The sequence below is a fragment of the Triplophysa rosa genome, linkage group LG21 (genome assembly GCF_024868665.1).
Source record: "Triplophysa rosa linkage group LG21, Trosa_1v2, whole genome shotgun sequence".
Classification (NCBI taxonomy): domain Eukaryota; kingdom Metazoa; phylum Chordata; class Actinopteri; order Cypriniformes; family Nemacheilidae; genus Triplophysa; species Triplophysa rosa.
The window spans coordinates 3,288,575-3,312,460 of NC_079910.1; the positions used below are offsets into that span (position 1 = coordinate 3,288,575).

General features: G+C 37.1%; 1 protein-coding gene across 2 annotated transcripts; it reads left to right on the forward strand.

Moving 5' to 3' along the window:
- The first annotated feature begins 562 nt into the window (after positions 1-562).
- On the forward strand, positions 563-23,101 carry mical1 (microtubule associated monooxygenase, calponin and LIM domain containing 1). Of its 2 annotated transcripts, none has more exons than XM_057319602.1 (24): positions 563-610; positions 6,363-6,657; positions 6,743-6,950; positions 7,511-7,618; positions 7,734-7,829; positions 8,134-8,289; positions 8,375-8,475; positions 8,865-9,122; positions 9,546-9,661; positions 10,029-10,152; positions 10,277-10,349; positions 10,524-10,671; positions 10,751-10,947; positions 12,668-12,777; positions 13,157-13,237; positions 14,397-14,580; positions 15,666-15,736; positions 17,631-18,426; positions 18,537-18,649; positions 18,937-19,044; positions 19,225-19,318; positions 19,829-19,919; positions 20,299-20,372; positions 21,777-23,101. In XM_057319602.1, exons 2-24 carry the CDS (start codon positions 6,397-6,399, stop codon positions 21,974-21,976), a joined length of 3,768 nt encoding a protein of 1,255 aa, XP_057175585.1. In that variant the 5' UTR covers positions 563-610; positions 6,363-6,396; the 3' UTR covers positions 21,977-23,101. The 2 variants fall into 2 exon arrangements, with proteins under 2 accessions (XP_057175585.1, XP_057175584.1); XM_057319601.1 differs by having other exon boundaries at positions 594-708.
- Positions 23,102-23,886: the final 785 nt, after the last annotated feature.

Here is a 23,886-nt window from a genome sequence, read left to right on the forward strand (position 1 = left end):
AAAATAACATCCAAAACACACATCCTGATTCTCGACAAGCCCTTAGCAACATCTGAAATATATAATTTCGAAACTTACAAATGGTTGGTGTAATAAAAATGCGCTAATAGTCCGTTGTACTGAGAATTTCTTGTTAATTTACTGAAAGTGTAGTTACGAATCCCACTATGACGAGGGCCTGTCTAATGAACAATAAATGTATTAACATTGCTTTAAAACCTTCCAGGTCCTATCTAAATTATTACAATTAGTTGACTTTAATTTGAGTTTAAACAAACACAACTAGGAAAACAAACCCGGGAAGAAGAAAGCAAAAAGCCCTAACAAAAGAAACAATTATGCATACATTAAATTTAATACCTTGGAATATTAACAACGAAACATCTCATGAACGATATTCTTAAATCGCAGGCTTATTAGCGTTCTTATACAGCGCAACGTTTGCATTTCAGCCAATCAGATTTGCTTACTAAGCAAACGTCACTGTATGTAATAAATATTCATAAGCCGCGCCTTTAGCCTAGTAGGGATTGCAAACGTCACAGTACGTGATGAATATTCATGACGCGTGCCTTCAGCCTAGTGGGATTTGTGAAAGGAGTTTCCTCAGGTGAGTCGAAATCGGTGCAGTGACACACAGTAAACAACGAAGCAGCACAAGAACGGTTTGTTTGTGTGCAGCTGCCTCAAAAGACTCGCTTTATAAAGGTAATGTAATGATTTGATATCGTTTTTATAATTTCGGCATCGCAAAGGCGCCTTGTTACCTTGTTGACGCAGAAGTAACACACAGAAGCGTATAAGTTACTTCTTTGACCAATCCGCGGCTTGTGTGTTCGACAAGATGTGATTGTAAAGGTTGTGGATACACTTTTATAAAATAAAGGAGTAGTTTGCAAATTGGTTCAAACGTTAGATATAGGAAATGAGTGTTTTATACATGTGATGCAGAGATAATGCAAAACAGAGGCGTCACCATTAAAAGTACAACAAATTCATTGGAAAACTTGTCATCACCCTGTTTATTGGACTTTTTATATGTATGTTTGAACAAGTATAATACTATTTGAAGAATGCTTTAGTTTAAAGTGCCGAATGATCCCATCATCATCATCATCATCGCGCTTCCACACACTGTTTTGTAAGGGAAGGGTGCTTCATTTCCTATGTTTCTTTATTTCTCAGTGAAGAACATAACTCTGGACTGCTGTTTTGTGTGGTTGTTAATTGGAGAAAGAAGCAAGTGTGTTTTGGACATTTATATTCTGTTCATGAGTTGCCGGGCTTTAATGCAGTGTTTGCAATTGCATAAAAGCCACACAAAGCCTGTTTCCTGAGATAAAAGCCCTCCGGGTGTTACAAAAACCTTAGAGTTGACAGTGACATACACATTCAGTGGAGTTGGGTAACTATGTACAGTACTAAAGGCGAATACACTATGACTTACATCCTGTGAGTTTAAGCAACATACAATGTTTTGAATGGAAACGGAGGGGATTTCTGTCATGACTGGACTGTCAGTTTAAATGATCAGTGGGTTATATATTCAGTATTTATTGTTCTGAATCTACCCCTAATCAGAGAACTTTAGTCTTTGTTCTCGTATATTACTGTCTGTGTTTAAGATTACACCATAAACTTGTTCTCAATCATATGTGGGCTTTGAGTTTGTGATGTTTATGACCTGACACACATCCGTGAACATGCTCTTATACTTCTAGAGCTGAAAAACTGAAACTGCATCTAGGTGTTCTGTCACAGGCTATAATAAATATGCAATCTAGACTTTCTTGTTTGTTCAGTTATTTGTTATTAGAAGCAGATAAACTATCAGTGATTAATGAGCCCACAGGGACTGGATTAAAACAGCTTCACACACATTCTGTGTTGTTTTTTTAAAGGTATAGCAAGGAGCGCTCACGAGTAGGGTTGGGAATCGAAAATCAATTCCTATTTGGAATCGGAATCGAAAGGAATAGGAATCGGATACTTGAGATTAAAATTTGAATTCCTCTTATCAATTCCTGTGTGCATATTTTCAGAAAAGTACATGTGTTGCATGATCTGCTGATATCTCAATAAAAGCCCTTATGAAAATTATCGATATTTTTTACTATAGTTTAGCTATAGAATTTGCATTACAGCACAGGAATCACAAATTAACCATAGTTGCATTATAGTAACTGCAGTTTAACCATGATGTAGTTCAACTATGATAATACAAATTGTAATAAATCAGAAAAGGTGTTTCTATGTGTAAATATACACAAAAGGGTGCTCATATATATATATATATTTTTTTTTTGCAAACAAGTCAATAAGCAGGCTAAATGACCATACAGGTTGATATCTAAATGTTTTACTTCAACTGTGGAATCGAAACTGGGAATCGATAAGAATCGAAATTGATAAGCAGAATCGGAATCGGAATTGGAATCGATAAAATTGAAACGATTCCCGACCCTACTCACGAGTTTGTGTGTGTTTGTGATAGTGTGCACTTAGTAAAATTATATAATTCATATAATTTGAGGTGTTTATAGCGCAACCATTTCGGTCACATTTGCGGTAAACTCAGTTTTATGCTTAATGTACACGTTCTATGTGCATGCTCTGGAGCTTAGTTGGTAGGTCATGGGTTCAGTTCCCAAGGAAGTCACAAATTGACGTTATAGTGAATGTTGTGGTAAAGTAATGTTAAGAGTTTAAAGAAAAATGGTGCTCCTAAACTTTTGAATTTAGCTTGTTTTGGTTTGCAATTGCACTTTAAACTGTAAATGATGTCAGTGTTTGGTCACGTTATTGACAGCGTTCTAATGCCACATAAAAAATAAAATAGTACGAGTATAATAAAAGGAGAATGTAGCTATAATATTTTGGGAAAAAAGTCAAAATTACAAGAATAAAGTTGGAGCAATATGAGATTAAAGTCGTAATTTGGAGGTGAATGTGTTTGGAGTGATGTAAGAAACAAGCAAATCAAATAGGCTATCAAATTCTTAACACACTTTATAAGTAAATAAGAGTTTATTCTATCGCTGCAGATTTGTTCTCGTAACTTTGACTTTATTCTCAAAATATTACGACTAATCTCATATTGGTATTAATTTGTTCTTGTAATTTTGACTAATATGTTTTACGGGTAGTTGACAAATAAACCGTATGTGTCCTATGGTGTGACATCAATTTTTTTTAAAACAAACTGTTAATAATATATTATTTTATATTATTAATATTTATAATATAAAATAGCAAAAGGGGGTTCATCTTCATTGTTAGTTTATTTGTCAACTACTCTTCCACTTTACAGACAGTTATGGCAATTTTTTGGTTTTGGTTAGTGTTATGGTTATGGTTACAGCATTTTTCATCTGTTAAAAATATCTTTATGTTCAGTTGAACGCCCGACATCTGTTACCCATATCAGAGGCCTTTACGTATGAACAACAGCAAGCCCAGCGTGCTGTCAAGTGATTGGTTAAAAGCCTTTCAGCCAGCAGGCTACCGTTTGTTAATGCGAACAAGACTTTGTGTGTTTATTTCCAGGAAGTGTAAAAGATTATTGTGTGTGTTTCATGCTGTGTGATCATGAGACGTCCAGGAAGCATTGCAGAGTTTATTTGAGCTGTCTGTTGGCACACAGGACGCTGATTGCAGGTTTCAAACATAAAGGGAACCGAACGTCTTGAAGTCATGTGCTTTTGCGGTTTCACAGGACCATGTGTCACCTCTAAAGGATGCTGAATTCAGTTGTGTTTATCACACAACCAATGTCATACTGTGGGTGTGATGGATTCAGCATGCATTATTCAGCATTTATAACTTATTACCAAAATCACATTCTTGAAATTTCCTTGTTATAAGGCAAGCATCACTATTACTTAACCTTCATTTATTAAATATTACCCTGTGTAGTAAACTTGTCTGATGCCATTTGTGCTGTAGACAGGTGTTTTCTCACATCATATGTAGCTGAGAAGTGCAAAAAAAAGTGCAAAAAACATCACATCCTGTTTGCGACTTAGTGCTATAAACTTCACTTGAAACAAACATAACAGTCTTAAAGGTATAGTTCATCCCTAAAAAAATCTGTCATCTTTTATTTACCCTCATGTCATATCTGTATATGAATCTTTCTTCTGTGGAACACAAAAGATGATATTTTGAGAAATGTGTCGGTGGTTTGTCTCTACTCTATACAGTGGAAGTCAACAGGAGTTGATGTTGTTTGGTTACCAACATTCTTCAAAATATTTTCCTTGTGTTCCGCAGAAGTAAGTCATACCGGTTTGAAATGACATGAAGGTAAGTGATAAAATATTTTAAATTTTTGAGTGAACTACTCATATATGAATATCTGTGATGTGATGTCATTGCTCAAGAGAGATTAAACACACATGTCTTTTAAACAGGGATGTCACATGAAAGTGACACTATTATGTTCAAATAGAAGCCGTTAAGAGTCATACGTTCTTAGAGGCTGTTTACACGAGACCGTTTTCAACTAAAAACAGAAAACTTTTTATGCGTTTTGGCTGTTCATTTACACGAAAACTGAGTTTTGTGGGACTGAAAACGCAAACTTTTGAAAACGGGTTTCATGCTGGGTTCACACCAAACGCGAACAATCACGTTCCACGTTCTTTATTACTAACGGGGAAAGTTCGTTGTTTTCATGTGAGTGACGCGATCTGACAAATATTTTCAACCTTTGCGGAAGACGAGATTGACGCGCCTTCGCGGCAATCGTGCTGCCCGATTCACACCAAACGCGAATTAAGCGTTTTACGCAAGTAAATTACATACAAAGTTAATGCAAAGACGCGTGTAGATGCGAACTCGCGGCAGGCGAGTTTGTATGTCTTTGCATTGCCTTTGTATGTAATTTACTTGTGCAAAACGCTTAATTCGCATTTGGTGTGAATCCAGTGGCAAAGTGCAAGTTTTTGAAAATGACTGCATTCTCGTTTTTGTGTAAACTCTGAAGGCGGCGTTTTCCAAAAACGATGACGTCATACGCATGGGTGTTACGCGTTGAGTCTGAAGGCATGCGCGAGTATTCCCCAAACAGTAATGCCGGTCTCCATGCTGTTTGTGCCACGTGAAAAACGTATCATTTCTCCAGCAAAAAGTAGATTTACTGCACCACTACAACCAGCGGAGACATAGTAATTATATGCACACTACTATAAACACACATACACACCGACAAAGTGTATTAAAAGCGCTTTTAGATTAAAACAGTGTGTGCGTATGTGCGCACGACCGCACGTAGTGTTTCTTTATAGCGCAACATCGCCATCCACTGGCCTGGCATGCATAATACATCGTTTTGATAACGCTGTCGTGTGTACGTGAAACTTTTCAAACACGCAAAGGAAAAACGTTATCGTTTTTTGTCGTGGTAAACGTACTCTTTTTCATATCAGTAATGTGTGGTTTAACAAACCTCTGCTTTGACAATAAAAATGACAAATGCGAATTTTTTCATTCATTTAGTTGAATGAACTAAAAATATGTGCTTGCTGCGTATGTCAATACGATTGAAAAGTCTACTAAAATGTTGGTGGAAAACAATGTAGTTTAATCCAAACTAGTCGCATATTGGGTCGTTACTGAATACAGTGTTTTGAAAGTACTTTTGCTTTTTATTTGTGGTTGATTGGTTTGAATGTGATTTTGCTTGTTTGGCAGTTTGTCCTACAATGACGTTTCTATTGTGTGAACTAAGAAACTAATGGTTAAACATTATTAATGCTTTGTGAAAACTGTCATTTATGCTTGCTTGATGGTTTTTGCATGAGCAGTTTTGAACAAAACGCAGACATATTTTTATATAGGGGAAGCACATGTCCAGGTTCAGTGAGTGTTTTGTCTGAAAATAGTCCTGCTTCAAATGCAGTGATGTAAATGAGTCACATTACAACATTTATGTTTAATTTACTCCAATAAACTTGTCACCCATTAGCCTCCTTTATCTCCTTTATAATGATAGATAATAACATGATATTATTGGAGCGTGTTTTGTTTTGTGAAGCTACATGACTTGTATTAAAAATTCATTTTCACTTCATGCTGTAATCTTTCTGGCTTAACGCCAGTCTTTGTGTAGGCCTACATACATATTTGGGCTGTATGTGGTTAACACAACGTCCTTTCAGTTTCAGTAAAAGATGTTTCTCATCAAAACTCATTTGCCTGCATTTGTTTTTGTGTCACGTCTGTTGTTCTTGGATTTGTAAACAATGGTTTGACTGGTTGAATGAAGGTTTGATGTTAAAACTCAAGGCAGAGTCAGTGAATAGTGGACTGTTGTATTCTATTCAAAATCCCTCTGTAAACTCTCTTTCTTCTCTTTGTAGGTCGTCCAACAGGCTCTAGTAGCTTCTCCTCACAATGGCAAACCAGTCAGACCCTGTCAATCCCAGCCACGCTCTGTTTGATCGATTCGGCCAGGCCCAGACGTGCAAAGAGGCCCTGCAGAACTTCAGCGAGCTCTGTCGCCACCTAGAGTTAGACCCCAAAGACAACAAGCACTTCTACAGCAAACTGAAGGACAGACTGAACTATTGGAAGGCCAAAGAGCTTTGGCAGAAGATAGATAAGAGAGCCGCACATCCAGACTATGGACAGGGTAACGTCTGTCGCCAAAACAAGGTACAAATAACAATCACAAATCCTCATCATTAATGTTGTCTGTAATCTTTGGGAGAAGGTCAAAATGTCTTTTTGTGTGTGTCAGTGTTTAGTTTTGGGTGCCGGGCCCTGTGGTCTGAGGACTGCTATCGAGTTGGCATTGCTGGGTGCTCAGGTAGTCGTACTGGAGAAAAGAGGCTCTTTTGCCAGGAATAATGTTCTGCACTTGTGGCCCTACACCATCCGCGATCTGCGAAACCTCGGCGCGAAGAAATTCTACGGGAGATTCTGCACTGGCACCCTCGATCACATCAGTAAGTGTCTTCAAAAGAAAAAAGAAATGTCTCATTTAATATAATTTTGTACTACTTGTTTTGCTTTTTTTTATGACAAATAGATTCTTTGCCAAACCTCCTAATTGTTATAACTGTCTTTGAATAAAAAAACATTACTGTAATGTAGTTATACTATTTATTTCCCTCACACAATAAAATCTGTAAAAAAGTTAATTATTTATTTATTAGTTTCTTCGTTTTATTGTTTATTTTTTATGTATTTATTCTTTTATTTTTTAGTTACTGTATTTATTTATATTAGCGTCTACACTAATGGACAATAACGGTATGTTTATTTTATGCTCAGACGCTGCAGTTTTACATTTTATATGTGTAGTGTTTTACATTTAAATAAATTTGATATTTAAGTTTTGATTGGCTGTCAATGATTGACCATCAGCTGGAAAATGTTAAGTTACACCAAAAATATCCTTCATCTCTTTTATTGTTTATTAGTGTTATGGTGTGGACTCTTAGATTTAGAACAAAGCTTATCTCTTATATAGATCATTCTTGGTTTGATGCCTGTGTTTGTTCAGGTATCCGTCAGCTGCAGTTGATTCTCTTAAAGATGGCTGTGCTTTTGGGTGTTGAGGTTCACACAGGTGTGTCTTTTCAAGGTCTGCTCGAACCATCAGGAACCACAGGTATAAACCAACACTTTTCTGTTAAAATGGATCTTTTCAGTGTTTTGTTGTATGTGTCATCGTAGATGGCACGTTTGAGAGATGCTTGAGCTCATGTGATCTTTCTACCACACAGGATGGAGAGCGGAAGTGTTGCCAAAGTCCCATCCAGCTTCTGCGTTTCAGTTTGATGTTTTTATTTCAGCCGGTGGAGGCCGATACGTGCCTGATGGTAAAAAACAAACGCACACATGACCGTGAGACAATTCTGTAAATTCTGCATTGCAGTGACGCAGTGACAGTGATTTTATTTTAAACTTTCAGTATTTTAGTATATTGTGATTTATAAAAAAATAAACTGTCACATTCTACCGACAATGGGTGCATGCACACTTAAAATCTATGCATATATGAAGACGTTTTATATATGAAGAACATTATTTTAAATGTCAATTTAGCGTTTTGTGTGTGTGATCTTGGACTGTCCTTTTTAAAAATAGTCGCTTTGTCGCTGTTATTTTTCCGTGTCTTGTCAGGCTTTAAGATAAAGGAGCTCAGGGGAAAACTGGCTATCGGTATCACGGCAAACTTCATAAACCATCACTCTAAAGAGGAAGCTCAAGTGCCTGAGATCAGCGGAGTCGCACGGATATACAACCAGAAATTCTTTCAAGAGCTGCAAGCTGAGACGGGTACAACACACACACACACACGTCCTCTGATCTCAGTCCTTCCCCGTCAGAATTCTTCCATTGTCTCATATCTGTCTCTCCTCAGGCATTGATTTAGAAAACATCGTCTACTACAAAGATGAAACACACTATTTTGTCATGACTGCAAAGAAGGCCAGCTTGTTAAAGAAAGGCGTTATAAAGCAGGTAACACACACACAGATATACTCGAGCCTTTGACATGCTTAAAAGGAGGTGAAAACAATTCAGACATGTTTCAACTGATTTCCAGCTTGTAAGCTTACAAACACATTTGTGGATCGTCACACAGTGTTCCTGGGCTCTCTTGTGGTTGTTTTCTCACAGGAATAACTGTAGAGTTGCTGTTTGTGTTCTGTCACAGCGATCTGTATTTTGTAGATCATACGGGTGGGATTAAACGACACTATATTAAATCCCTATAAAATTTAAATTTCTCTAAGGTTTGTCCTACCCAGTTTTTTGGGTCTCGCACCATCTCTGGTAATATACTATTTATCTCAAATTTACTGTACCGTCACCTTGGATGAAATCTTGATCAAAAATGTCCTCCTCAGGACTACAGTGACGCCAACCAGCTGCTGGCACCGTCAAACGTCAACCAGAAGGCTCTGCTTCGGTACGCCTACGACGCGGCCGACTTCTCCACAGAACACATGCTGCCGGACCCGGAGTTCGCAACAAACTACACGGGCCAGCCGGATGTAGCGATGTTTGACTTTACATCCATGCACAGAGCGGAGAACGCTTCTCTGGTCAAAGAGAGGAAGGGAAAAAGGCTGCTCATTGGATTAGTGGGTGACTGTCTGGTCGAGGTGTGTTTGTCTGGATTGGGGACAGTGCTGGACATATAGTATACTTGTATAACATACAGTGAGGTCCAAAGTGACGTTTTATGTCTGTGACCGAGACCGTATTGGGTGCTTGAGGAGTGTGAGGAATATGGTACAAAATGGAGAAAACACTAAACTGTTTATTTTACAGAATAATTTGGCAAAAGTTGAAAATCGGTTTTAATATACATACAAAAAGCTTGAGCATAATACACCATACATTGAGTTCAAAGGTCAGTTGTCCGCTATTTTGTATATAAAATTACTGGTTTCCCAATTAATTTTCACTACTGGTCTCGCAGTTTTGAATCCCACTGTATTTCTACTGTATATTTCATATTACCGTTCTGTCGTTATTTCTATCAGCTCATGTAGAGATGTTTCACTAGCTTTAATCTTTTCCAGCCGTTTTGGCCTCTGGGCACAGGGATCGCTCGTGGTTTTATGGCTTCTTTTGACGCTGCATGGATGGTCAGAAACTGGGGAAAAGGTCTGCCGCCCCTGCAAGTTCTGGCTGAGAGGTATAACCAAGTGAATGAGATACTGCACGAATGCTCACTGTAGCGTTCCCTTTATCCATAAAAGTAGAACTTCAATGAGAAAGAAAATGACAGGATATGTTGTGTAAATGGATATACGAGGAGTTTATTTCCAAAAGGAGAATTTAAAATTGTTCACGTTTTTTTTAATGGTGCATTCCAATTGTTTTGATGTAATCCATAATAACTGAAAAAATACAGCTAACTAACACCTTAAAACATAACATAATAAAAAACATGATTTTTGAATTGATCTCATTTTGGAAACAAACTCTTCATATAATGTGTCAAATAATAATAATATAGGAATGCTGCATATAGTTTAGATCGCTGTGTTTATATTTTACAGGGAGAGCGTGTATCAGTTACTCTCACAGACCACCCCTGAAAACACCAGCAAAAATTACCAAGCATACAGCATTGACCCGTCCACACGTTACCCGAACCTCAAGCTGTCTATCAAGCCCAAACAGGTGATCATACACACACCCACATTTACTGAGTGATGTAAATATAGACCATAGACGTCTATTGTTGTCCCCAGATACGTATTTAAAGGTAAACACTCACATACATGTCTGTTTGGTCATTTTGCAGGTCCAACATTTGTACAACTTGGAGGAACTTCACGATGTCAAGAAACCCACTTTAAAACCAAAGCCCAAAGAAGGTAAGATCAGAAAGTACCATGGTATGAAACGTGTTTCCATTTCAGTTCTTGGTAATTGAGCATTTTGGAAAAGCTACATTTTCTTTTAGTCTATAAAGAAGGATGTGTAGGAGAGTGGATGCATGCAAACACTGGGTTTACAGTGAACTTAAGAACTGATTCTGGGTGATGCAGAGTCCATCAGACGTTTGGAGGAGCTGCTGTCCTGGTGTCAGAGAAACACAGCCGGGTACGACCGCGTGGAGGTGAAAGATCTGAGCGAATCCTGGAGGTCCGGCGTGGCTCTCTGCGCTCTCATCCACCACTTCAGACCTGAACTTCTGTAAGAGGAGAAAAACATAACTCAAAGATACTTCTTGTGTGGATGAAGAGACGTTAATGTGCAAATATCTCTTTTTCAGCGAAATGTCCTCTTTGGATGAATCTGATGCCACTAAGAACAACCAGCTGGCCTTTGACCTGTTGGAGAAAGAGTACGGCATCACTCCTGTCATGCGTGCCAGCGATATGAGCGGCTGCAGTAAAATTGATCAGCTTTCAATGGTGGTGTACCTCACGCAGATCCGCAACGCCCTCACTGAGAAAGACACACCGGCAGGTAAACGAAAATAACACAATTCACGTGTTTAATGCCAACACCAAAGTCTAAAACGTATAGTTTTTTTCTATTCGTTTTTCAAATCCATTACACCTAAACATTACAAGAACATTATAGTCAATAGCATGGTATATGTTAGCATTTACTATAGTATGTGTGGGTTAATTAGCATATTTATTAGACCGTTAGGTATGCGAGAGAAACCTCATAATGCCTCATAATTTACTCATTGTCATGCCATGGCAAATGTGTATGCTTATATTTCTCCAGTTGAATGCAAGATTTTTGTAAAAATAATATACGTGTACATATACAGTACTACACATAGATAACGTCAAATCTCATTGGTTGTCATAATATTTTGTTTGGCAAAAACCAGTGATATGTCAAGGTATTCACATGTCGACATATTTGAATGTACATCTCAGATGGGCTTGTTTTTTCGATTCAGTTTTGCCAAATGAACTCTAAATAATAACAGTAGCCACATTCTCCTGAAATCCCTGCAGCTGTCTCTTTAAGAGTTGTTCCCAGCATGCACTGCTGCGAATGGGCTGTAATCTGCTGTCTGACAGCAGAGGCTGCAGCATCAAATCTGCTTCATATCGGTCGTACGGTGGGAGTGGCTCTGATTCCACCGGGGTCTCAGTATTCTGCTGATCCACACGGATCACAACACATCTCGTGCTGGAGCGCCGTGGCAGCGTTCAGAGAAGATTCAACGTGTCAGACGTTGTGTTTATGGTGGGATCTCGCGCAGATGAGCTTCAGGTTGAGATGTCAAGAGTGTGCGCTCTGGATGTGTGTATTCTGGGGAAGGGGGTGGGGTCTGGTACAATCCATCGGTAACGCAGCGATGTAAACCTCATACTGAATGTGACAACTCTTGTCTGTTCCGGTTTATTAGGTAGGAAATGATTTATATTGAATAGTTTTTTGCTTTGCTGCATTTCAAATTCACTGATTCTGTTGATATTTTTGGTGTTGATGCGAATGAATGGCATGTTAGGGTTTTGGTTAGATGTATTTATGCATTTGTAATATTGCTGTGAAAGAATTGTTGAAATGCAAATATTGAATATTTTGAATATTTACTTTTAAACATTTTCAAGGCTGTAATATGTACGCAATGTTATTATGAGAGGTTTTAAATTGTTGTTTTTTAGTGTTGTAGTGTTTTTATGATTTGATCATTACAATTTAGTACATATTTATTCCTTTTCACTGTAGAATCGAACAACAATTAATGTTGATTTGTTTTTTCCTTCACTTGTATTTCTTTGCTGCATTCATATTTCTAGATTTATGTTTTTTTGTCACATGCACAGTTACATAAATATGCATTTCGCAGTGAAATCATTTTATATAAATATACTGTATATTTTTAAAATATGTATATTTTTATATTATGTATTAAACATTTTACTATTATACTTTACAAAATATATTTTATATATATTTAAAAAAAATCAATACATTATAAAATAACAGTAAAATTTAATATATAAATATATTTAACACTAAAAGAATCAAAATAAAGGGCAGTTTAAAATAAACCAAATTTAAAAAGTGGGTTTTGTAGTTTTGAACATACAGTGTGAATTGAACCTAATTTTAGTTGCTTATGATTTCATCTTGCGATTAAAAAACTAATTTCTGGTAGATTAACTTTCCATTTGTCATCACCTCACTCTTCTGTAATCCTGTCTGTCTTCCTCAGATCCCTCGAACAGTCTCTCGCGCCACAACAAGAGCCTCTCTCTCTCCAGAACCCGATCGGCTGTGTTCTTCCTCAACAAACTCAAGCACAACTCCCTCCAAAGACGCAAGGTACGCAAACCGATGCATCACATCAGCAGGTCTATCGAAGGTCACGCGTGGCGTGTTGGGTTCAACGGAGCGTGAAGTCACGTGCGATGAGCAGTGTTGTAACCAACCACAAGATTAAAGAAAGCATCTGTTACACACACAGGGCTCTTGCCAAAGCCAATTACTTCCCCACTGTCACCACGGTGACAAAACGCATTGTGAAATGAAACGAGAGCGGAAGGAAAACAAGCGGCGTATAGGCCGGAGAGAGACGCAAGTGTTTGTTTGCTGTTCATCTGCAGTGCAGGATGGAGATGAAATCATTGTTTATCTCTGCCATGCTGTCGACACATTACGCAACCTGAGCTGTAAATGAAATCATGTGACGTGTGTCCCGCAGGAACGACTGACATCGAGACGAGGATCAAGAACGGAGAAGATGAAGGAGAAAGAGGAAGGCAGTGAGGTGAAAGAGGAAAACGTAAGTGTTGAGATGTCGTTTCTTAATAAAATGATGCAACAGCTTTTTGTTGCGAAGCTGTGAATGTTAACATACAGTAATGTGAGAGATCGTACATTTAGTTATTTAGGTGAATTGCCTTCTTTAAAGAATTAAAATGATTGGTTTCAACATTTGGAACTCTGATTTAAAGTCCCAGTGAAATGTTTTTTTTTTTCATGAAATATCGCAGCGTTTATAGTAAATAGCTTATCAATGTGGGTCATTTCCTTTTTAAAATTCATGTGCCCTCATAATCTTCAGGTAAATCTGAAAATGCACTTCCGCCCTGAAATGACTATCCTTCTCAGATGACGTAAATTCGAGGGCTTGGGCGGGGCATCCGTTAACTCCTCCCCTTCAGCTGTCAGTCTGCTGCCAGTTTCATTTCAAAATCAATGCAACAGCTGTTTTTACACATCCAATCAATTCGCAGTGAAACACGCAAGCCACGCCCACTCATTTTCTCCTTTTCACTCGGGAATGTGTCAGAATACGGAAGTAAAAACGATCGCAACGTCCGGTTCACGGGGACTGTAAAGCTGGAATCTGTAACTTTTGCCTCTCTTTTGTCATCTCCGTTTTAAACAAAATTGTAGCTTACTTTAGGTTCTTATCTGTGTGTGTTGAAGTCAAACGACAAACTGACAAAATCATACCCGACAGCTCAACTTGTACATCATTGTTATAAGTTTACTGTTTCAAATAGAAATAAGGTAAATATAGTTTTATAACAAAAATTTTTACTTATTTTTAAGCAAAAAAGTTACGAATTGCAGCTGTAAATACATAAAATTGTAACAGTGAAGAACGATCTGGTAGTATAGAGCAGTGGGTCTCAAACTGGGGGCCCCAAGATGGCTCCGGGGGGCCACAGATTTTGTGGCATTTTATGAAATATAGAAATTTATCATGAATTGTATGAAAAATAAGACCACCAACCAAAAGAATTGACGTTCCGCATTGTATAACTGAATATGTTTTTGGTTTAATTAAAATTCTAAGTTTAAAATTCTAAGTCTTTATTTGGGGGGCAGCAAAGCAATGCACTATACACAAAGGGGGCCTTACAACAAAAAAGTTTGAGAACCACTGGTATAGAGTACATGTTGCCAAATGTAAATCCTCTCCTCTTCCACAGCCTGTGACGCCCGTGTCGTCTGCAGACACGAGCGGCAGCGAGCTCTGTTATTTCTGCCAGGAGCATCTCTATGTGCTGGAGAGAGGGAGCGCTGAGGGAAAGTTCTTCCACCGGGGCTGTTTCAAGTGTTATCGGTGCGGCTCCACCCTACGGCAGGGCGGATACACCTTTCACTCCAACACCGGTGAGCACAACCCAAACATACTTTAAATCAAAGTGTTTAAGTCCTTTGAAGTCTGCAGATATACTTACGCTGTCTTATTGACTGAACTATAATGTTCACAAATAGATTTTTACTTATATCACTGGTTTATATCGGCATGGCTGGGATTCAGTCAGACAGTCACAGCGTGCTGATATGTTGTTGTGTGATATGACTTGTTATATGATGTGTTATTGCTTATATAGTTTACCAGACAACAGAAAGTATGTAAATAAAAAAGGAAAAGACCAAGAAGTGTCTTAAAAACATCTGTGATCTTGTGCCACAGATTCAGGGTTTAACTCCAACATTATATTCATACGTTATAATTATTTTCATCGTTTAAATATCAAAAAATGTCAGATTTATATTAAAAACCAACATGGCAAATGAAATCATATCTGCTGTCGTAAGAACTGAAAACTCGTGATGTTATGTAAAATATTACATAAGCTGTGTGGAGTGCTGTTTTATCAGGTCACGCTTGTAACCGTTTAGTATTATCACAATTTAAATTACATTTAACAAGCAGTAAAGCTTGTAAATGTACTTTCTTTCTTCTGCAGAGCACAATGGGGATATTTTGAAGAATGTTGGTAACCAAACAACATTGACCCCTATTGACTTCCATTGTATGAACACAAAACCACGGAGACGTTTCTCAAAATATCTTCTTTTATGTTCCACTGAAGAAAGGGTCATATATACAGGTTTTGAACCACATGAAACAAAAATGATGAAGTGAACTATCTCTTTAATCCCTTAAAACATCTGTTAGCACCTATCGTCATGTTTATTATATAAGATAGCTTTTTTCCCCAAGAAAGGTGAGGTGTGTTCGACAATTCACCCTTCTGCTGAGAAAAACACATCCCAACTTTATTTATAAAGCTTTATTTATAAAACACCAAAGTGCTGCACGATTGAAAGCAATAGAAGATCTATGAAAGGATTCAAATAAAGAATCTGACATCATTCCTTTTACAGCTCAAACTGAAGGTGTGATATGACAGCAGTGTTGGTTATTCGGAGCTCAGTGTTTAATGTGAGATCTGATGTGTCCACAGGGAGATTTTACTGCGAGCTGCACTCAGATGCTGAGGATGAGGAGGATGAGGAAGCTCACAGAGCCTCACAGGTATGAAGAACATTACAGCTAATGAGACTCTTATTTACTCCCTGATCTCTGCTGTGATGTTGCTGGGCAGGATGCTTATTTTAGTGTGGATGTTTGACTAAGGGTGTTTTTTTGTTTTGTTTATTAACACACCGTACACTGAAAAAAAATTATGTGCCTTAGATTTTATGAAAAGAAATTATTAAAATATACTTAATATAATTATGTTCCTGTTTTTAACAAATAAATTGAGTTAAAATAACGTAAAATTCTTGGGAATAAAATCTATTAATTTTGGTTAAGATTTTAATTATTTTGTTTGACTAATTTTAATTGAACAAATTATTAAGTAAATCCAACTCAATTTTATTATGTTAAACCCGTTTAAATTGGTCAAATTAGGTTTACTTATTTATTTTGTGTTGAGACTACATAAATCATTTTTGTAGATATACTTACCCTGGCTTTGTATCTGACTGCATTAGGAGATTCATTTTCAAGATTAACATGTTTTTGTTCAGCGTAATTTTTTTGTTTACTTTAAGTAACATTTACTCGATATTTTAACAAAAACTAAATGTATTTAATAAGTAGAATTTACTTTATTCTGGTTAGTAATTTGTACTTGCATTATAGCAGCAAATTTTACTTGCAAAATGTTACAAGGATTTTATTAAGTAAAAAAAGTTTTTTTTTTTCAGTGTATGAACATATATCACCTATATCTATAAGAAATATACAGCTGCAGAATAAATTAAGAGACCATTCCAAATTTTTATTTAATCATCGTTAATATTTTTTTACGTAATTAACCAAATCAAACCTCAGGAGTGACATAAAGTCATCCAACAGTAATGTGAAAGACTGACAGGATGACATGAAAACTGGAAAACTATTCCATAAAAACAACCATTTTTGAACTTTTCCCTAATACATAATGAATCTAAAAAAATGAATCTGAACTTGTTTTTTTTTAGTATTAGTATTATTAATCTTTTCTGTAATTCTGACCTGTTTCTCATTTCTGTTCTCATTTTCTGCAAATAAATGCAAATAGAAACAATATTTTTATTTGAAATTCGTGAGAAATATTGTTAGAAGTTCACAGAATGAAACAAAAAATCTTCACTTTACCTAAACACATACCTATAAATAGAAAATTCAGAAAAACAAAAAATAATTGTGAAGATCTGTTTATTTTTTCCAATGGCTGTTCATCAAATATTTGGACACTTTCATAGTACTGTAACTGTACAATGGTGTATTATGTATAAACCTTGAATACCAAATGCCATAAAAAAACTATCAAACTTAAATAATATTGTCGTCTGCTAGCATTAATGTTCCGTGGTACCATCAAAGTAGATTTTTGTACAGTTATTGAATAGGACGTGTCGTTTTTGGGTCAAGCACTTTATAATAACTCTCATGAGTCATTTTTTAATAGTATGAATATTTATGAAAGCATATAAATCAGTGTTTCTTCACGTTTCTATTTTGGTTTAAGTAATGAACGTACTGAACTTTTATATAATATAATAGATTTAGGCTAATGTTATAAATGAGTTGATGCTTTAAAAACTTTGTTTTCTGGTAGGTCTTATATGTACTTTCAGATCTGAAATACCATTGTATGTAATTGCTATATGATATGGCAGTCTCAAGCTATTGTTAAAAAAAATATCAGTTACCGAGCAAGTATTTAAAAAATCAGCGTTGAAAACTGTTTCCTTACCTTGATTCACAACAGTAAGCTTATAATAGTCATTTAAAAGTCAGTTCAACGCATGTAAAGTAACCTGAAATTGTATGTTTCTAACAGAGATGGCAATAGAGAGGCAAACATTTGCAGCTATAACACCATATTGCATCCAGAAATGTGTGCATTCATGTCATTGTCAATTTCTGTTTTTAGGCTAATGCTGAGAACGGCATTAAAGAGAAAGAGAACGAAGACACAACACAGAGCGATGAGCGAACTGAATCCCCCCTGCCGCATATATTGATCCGGCGGAAAGGCTCGTATAAAATCTCTGTTGATCCCGACTTTGAAGAATCAACAGAATGCTCAGCCCATACAGATCAGGACGACCAACCGTCATCCAACCCTGACATCTCTCACCATCCTCCAGAGAGCCCGCCAGAGTCCACAGACATCGAGAGCCGCGAGGCTAACGGCAGCCCACCCGTTCCAGTGCCGGCCCCTCGAAGTTCCCGAAATCCACTCTACCCTCCGCTCCCCAAACCTCGCACGGTCCATAACGTAGTTCCCCAAGACCTCGAGAACCAGGAGACGGAAGAAACTCCATCATCTGGGGACAAGAACGGTCATCATGACCTCACGTCCGACTCTAAACCCAAACATTTACTGCGAAAACTTCAGCTGAGCCAAGACGAGAAGACCGGCCTTCTCAACCTGAGCTTCAGTCAGGACTCGGACTCCGAGACGCCCGCTTCTTCTTCCGCTGCGTCAACCTCCTCTTCCTCCAAGCAGCATGAAGGAGGTGAAGAGGAGGGCTACTGGAGCGGAGGAACCGCGGCAGGGAAGAGCCTGCGAGAGCAACGGAACCGCAAGTGCATGAGGAGAAAGAGCGAACCGCCGGCCCCCGCACGATCACAACACGGCAAGATCCGTTCCAAATTCTCACCCTGGAATCTGTCATCGCCCAGGCTGCAACAGCGCTTCAGTGTGCTCCGGGTCGGGCCCACAGGTTTGATATCCAAAACCCACTTTACCTCCTAAAGTCTCATGTTTACATTCAGGCTTTTGTCTGAACTGGTTGAGTATTTGTCCTAAGTTTTGTGTGAATTCCTTTATCAGGACAAGCCCAGCCGGACCATTACGTATCAGAAGATGACGTCGGAGTTGTGGACGATGACGAGGAAGAGGACGATGAGGATCTTCAAGCCGAAGATCATTTTCTGGATTGCAAGGTGAAATTCTCGTCACAATTGAGACTTGGTCCACATTGTAGCTTAAAGGAACAGTTCAACCAACAATTTACTCGCCCTCAAGTTGTTTCAAGCCTGTATACATTAGTTGTTTTGCTGGACACAAGGAAAGATATTTAAAAGAACGTCTGGGCCACTATTGACTACCATAGTAGGAAAACAAAATAATCTTGTGAAGATGTTGTCTCTAGTTTTGCGAGTAAGGGTTGTGTGTGATGATGGAGTTGACTCCTCGTGTGTGTGTGTGTGTGTGTGTCTTATGTGTTCAGGGAGCTGATTTTGAGATTTCAGAGGCTGAGAAACGAGACCTGATGAAGATGAGAACCCTGGAGCGCAAAGCCAAGATGAGCGAAATTCAGCGTTTCCACCAAGCTCAGGTGAATAAAACCATTTTTATCTCTATCATTGAATATAATCCAGTCTGAACAACTTTGACTAAATTAATGGGACAAATTGACTGATCATGAAGTTTGCTCTTCTGGTCTCTTAAAATAGCAAAAAAACATTTGATTTCCATCCTCATTTGTCATTTTGTCCTGGTTCTGACGCACATGCAGACGATTCAGAGGAGACTGGAGGAGATAGAAGTGACCTTTAAAGATCTGGAGGAGAAAGGAGTAGAGCTGGAGAGAGCTTTGAGAGGACAGGCTGGTATGAGCATCTCATCCATCGACTGTACAAACTACAACAAACTTTCCAACACAAAACCACCTGCTCTATAAGTCATTTCACTCCATCGTATTAAAAAGAATAGTGTAGTATACTATAGGATTTACCGTAGTAAACTAGTGAAATTCCTTGATTATAGTGTTTAACCATAGTAAACACTTAAATATACTGTAAGATGTACTACAGATAATTGGGTCACTGTAGTTAATACAGCATAGTATACATTAATCACATGTAGTAGTACTACAGTATCAATACAGTACTACAGTATACTACAATTTACAACGGTTTACTGTAATTAAGACAGTATATTTTCATGTAGGTCAGGCATAAGGCAACATTTCATTTAATTGGCTAACAAAACACAATTATCAATCAATCCCATTAATGTCATAATAACCAAACGTCCGCTTATAATTCCGGGCCTAAAGCAAAGATTAAACTAAATAAATGGTGCATGGAAGTCTGACACTGGTGTGATGTGTGTTGTAGGTTCAGGTGACTCTGAAACAATAGAAAACTGGATGGAGCTGGTCCAGGATAAGAACTCTCTTCTCTCAGAGGAGTCTGATCTCATGGTGGCGTAAGTCTGATGTTTATCAAAGCTCTGCCGTTAAAAATGAAGACATGAAAGACGTGTCGGTTGCTTAAGCCACCTAGAGCGTTACTCAGGTGCATTATTTTATTTTTGCATCTGTTAAGAGAAAAACACACGCATCTCTTTGAAAACCTGCTCGTAGTCTTGTTGCCCCTGGCAACCTCTCTTCTGCATGTCTTTGACAAGAATTAATGCTTCAGATGATGCTTGGAATGGCCTCATTTATTTAAAATGACGCTTTGCATGTATTTAGCATATATTTGCTCTGCTCATTCGGCTCCGCTGTGTGAAACTAAATTACAGGCTGTGCTCACAGCGGAATACTGTAATTCATTTGTCTGATTGTTGTTTTTGTGTTTCAAAGGTCTCGACAGCTGGAGCTGGAAGACAAACAGAGCATGTTAGAGATGGAGCTACGGAGATACATGGAGATGGATGGTGCGAAATAACGTTATTATAGATTGTTCCTTTATTACAGTATCATTTAATAATAAATGATATGATGATTAGTAACACAATTCTTTTTTGTGTGTATTCATGCAGTATTTTTTAGCATTTTATTGTTAATCCTCTTTAAACGTCTCAACTATATGTTAGTAGTTCCCACATGAAGAAAATACTGTAGAATATTTTATTATTTACTATAGTTAACCGTAGTAAATACTGTAGTAAACTGTAGCATATTATAGTAATCACAACACTTGTTATTGTATACTACAGTATTCTGTAGTATGTTAAATTGGGGGAAAAAAGTATTTACGCTGGTAAACTGTTGTTAATTGTAGTACTGTAAACTGTAACAATATATACACTTAAGTATACAGTACTACAATTTACAACAGTTTACTATTATTAATACTTAAGTATACCATAGAATAGTATACACACTAATATTGTGTCGTGATTACTACATATATACTAATGTATACTATAGTATTCTGTAGTATTAACTATAGTGAATTGATGAACTCTAGTAAACACTGTAGTATACTTTAGTATTTACAATAGTAAACTATTGTATTACTGTAACTGTAACAATATACACTTAAGTATACAGTACTACAATTTACAACGGTTTACTGCTGTTATTATTACTAAAGTATACTACAGTATTTACTAGTTAATCAATTCACTACAGTATACATTAGTATATTTTGTAGTAATCACTACACATTGTTAGTGTGTATACTATAGTATTCTGTGGTTTACTATAGTAAATACTAAAGTATACTACAGTATTTACTAGAGTTCATCAATTCACTATAGTTAATACTACAGTATACATCAGCATATTTTGTAGTAATCACTACACATCGCTAGTGTGAATACTATAGTATTCTGTAGTATACTTTAGTAATAATAACAGTAAACTGTTGTAAATTGTAGTACTGTAAACGGTAACAATATACACTTAAGGATACAGTACTACAATTTACAACGGTTTACTGCTGTTATTATTACTAAAGTATACCACAGAATACTATAGTATACACACTAACCATGTGTAGTGATTACTACAAAATATACTAATGTATACTATAGTATTCTGTAGTATTAACTATAGTGAATTGATGAACTCTAGTAAATACTGTAGTATACTTAGTAGTATTTACTACAGTAAGATAAAGGTAACGTTTGCTATGGTAAGTAAAACACTATAGTATCTAAGAATTGATCTACAGTTTATTATAGTGAGTAAATACTAAAGTGTACTGCAGTATTTTTCATGTGGGTTATATAACATGTCCATGAACTCTGTATTTCCCCCAACACAGGGATTTTCTTTATTATTTATATTGATGTATAAGGACATATGTTTACTGTTGTTTTGTTTGTGTGCAGACTCTGAGAAGAGTCCTGAGCTGCAAGCTCACGAGGAGCAGATCCTGCAGGAGATGTTGGATGTGGTGGACATGAGGAATTCTCTGGTGTCCTTCCTGGAGGAGAAGAGACTGAAGGAGCTCAACGAGGAGCCTCTGGGAAATTCAATAGTGGAATCCAAGAGACATTCGACTGCTGGAACGCAGGTGCACTGGGCCTGATGGACCCAAACGCACACACATTCACACATCCGAGCCTAAACACACTCGGAAACGTCTGATTTACAGCTGTTACATAAACACACCTTGTGATGTGCCGGCGTAGATGCACACGTGGCACAGCGAAAATCTGTTTCGTTTAAAACCAAAGACATGTCAGGAGGTAGAACCGTCCTGCGTCCGCAGGTGTGGATTTGGCACTAACGCCTGAGAAACACAGGTGCCACAACACTTGGATTATGAAAACTGTACAGAATGTACTGAAACTGCACAGTCGGGTCGACATTTACTGCCTGGACGCAAACTCGGGCGTCGCTGTGAGAGCTCACCGTCGTGTAACATTTGACGTTTACAATCACGTCTCATTTTTAGAACAGCTGTCTATCAAGTTCACAATTGTTAAAAAGTCCTATAGATAGTAAAACAATATATCGACATGATGTCATAATCAACATAAATGGTGAAAACGGATGCTGCACCCAGACAGTATGAGCATCTTCAACAACACTTGCATTGTATGGTTATGAATGTATCACAGCTTTGCAACATAAAGATATTAAATATGGGCTTTTGTGCAATGAACTATGTATTTTCCACACAAATTATTCTGCTATTATCATTAAACATCAAACATTATTATAATAGATTGTTTTGATATTTTTTGCATGACCACAGTTTTGATTCTCAGGGGTGCAATATGTGTGCCTGGCTTTGTCTCCGTATATACATTATATATACCTATATGTGGGATTCTGTATAATTGCATATCATTATTTAAAAGTATTTATATATAATACTTAACAAATTCATTTTAGTGAGCAAAAGGGGGTCAGGACTGAACTCGACACGGCCTCCACATACACAATAGTATCTTTGCGACACAGTACTGAAATACCCATAAAGTAATTTATTTGATACTTTGGTACTTTCATGTGTTTGATAAAGTGAAATCTTAGAGACACTGATCAATTAAAAACTTGTTTCAAGAAGAAATCATTGTTCGTGTTTTGGGTACAGTGGTGTACTGTTTACTTTTAGTCCCTCGTTCTTTGTATTTTTTTTGCATCAGTAGTTTTTTATGGGCAACGTTGATTCACTAAACATGCTAATAAAAAATATGAAGCACTTTCTCCATTCTGATGTCTTTTAGTGCTGTGAAAAGTGTTACGGTGTACAGGTATGATTCATCAGGAGTTTTGTCTTCAATGAGAACTTATAAGTAGAAACATGTGGTTGTACTTCGAAGCATTAAAACCATTACGTCATGTCTACGTATATATACTTATGAAAACTGGACAGAAGAGAAGGAAATCTTATGACAGTTGTGTTGTTCAGATGTGTTGTGTTTTTACATCCCACCACTAGATGGCACCATTAGTTTTTGAAAGAGCAGTGGGATGCTGTGTATTGTTCATGATGAATGTTTTCACACACTGACAGATGTGTGCATATATATACTATAGAAATACATCATGGAACACAAATCCATTATATCAGCTTCCATAGGATTTTAAAATGGTCTATGGTTTTCTTTTATAGTGCTTTTTTTGTCGTTTTTGCCCCTGTGAACCTTTATGGCAATGTTTAGTTTTTTATTACGCAAAATATGATTTCTTTTCATCAGATGAAAGAAAACCATACAGGTTTAGAACAACAAGAGAGATGGATGGGCCGTACCTTTAAAGTGATACTTCACCCAAAAAAGAAAATTCTGTCATCATTTACTCACCTTCGAGTTGTTTTAAATCTGTATACATTTCTTTGCTCTGATGAACACAGAGAGAGATATTTGGAAGAATGCTTATAACTAAACAGATCTCACCCCGCCCCCATTGACTCCCATAGTAGGAAAAATTACTTTATCTTTTTTTGTTCTGTTGAACACAAAAGAAGATATTTTGAAGAATGTAGGA

Coding starts and splice junctions, on each gene's coding strand:
- mical1 (XM_057319602.1), top strand. CDS start 6,397: ATGGCAAACCAGTCAGACCCTGTCAATCCCAGCCACGCTCTGTTTGAT. Junction 13,238..14,396: donor GTGAGGTGAAAGAGGAAAAC/GTAAGTGTTGAG, acceptor CCTCTTCCACAG/CCTGTGACGCCCGTGTCGTC. Junction 14,581..15,665: donor CACCTTTCACTCCAACACCG/GTGAGCACAACC, acceptor ATGTGTCCACAG/GGAGATTTTACTGCGAGCTG.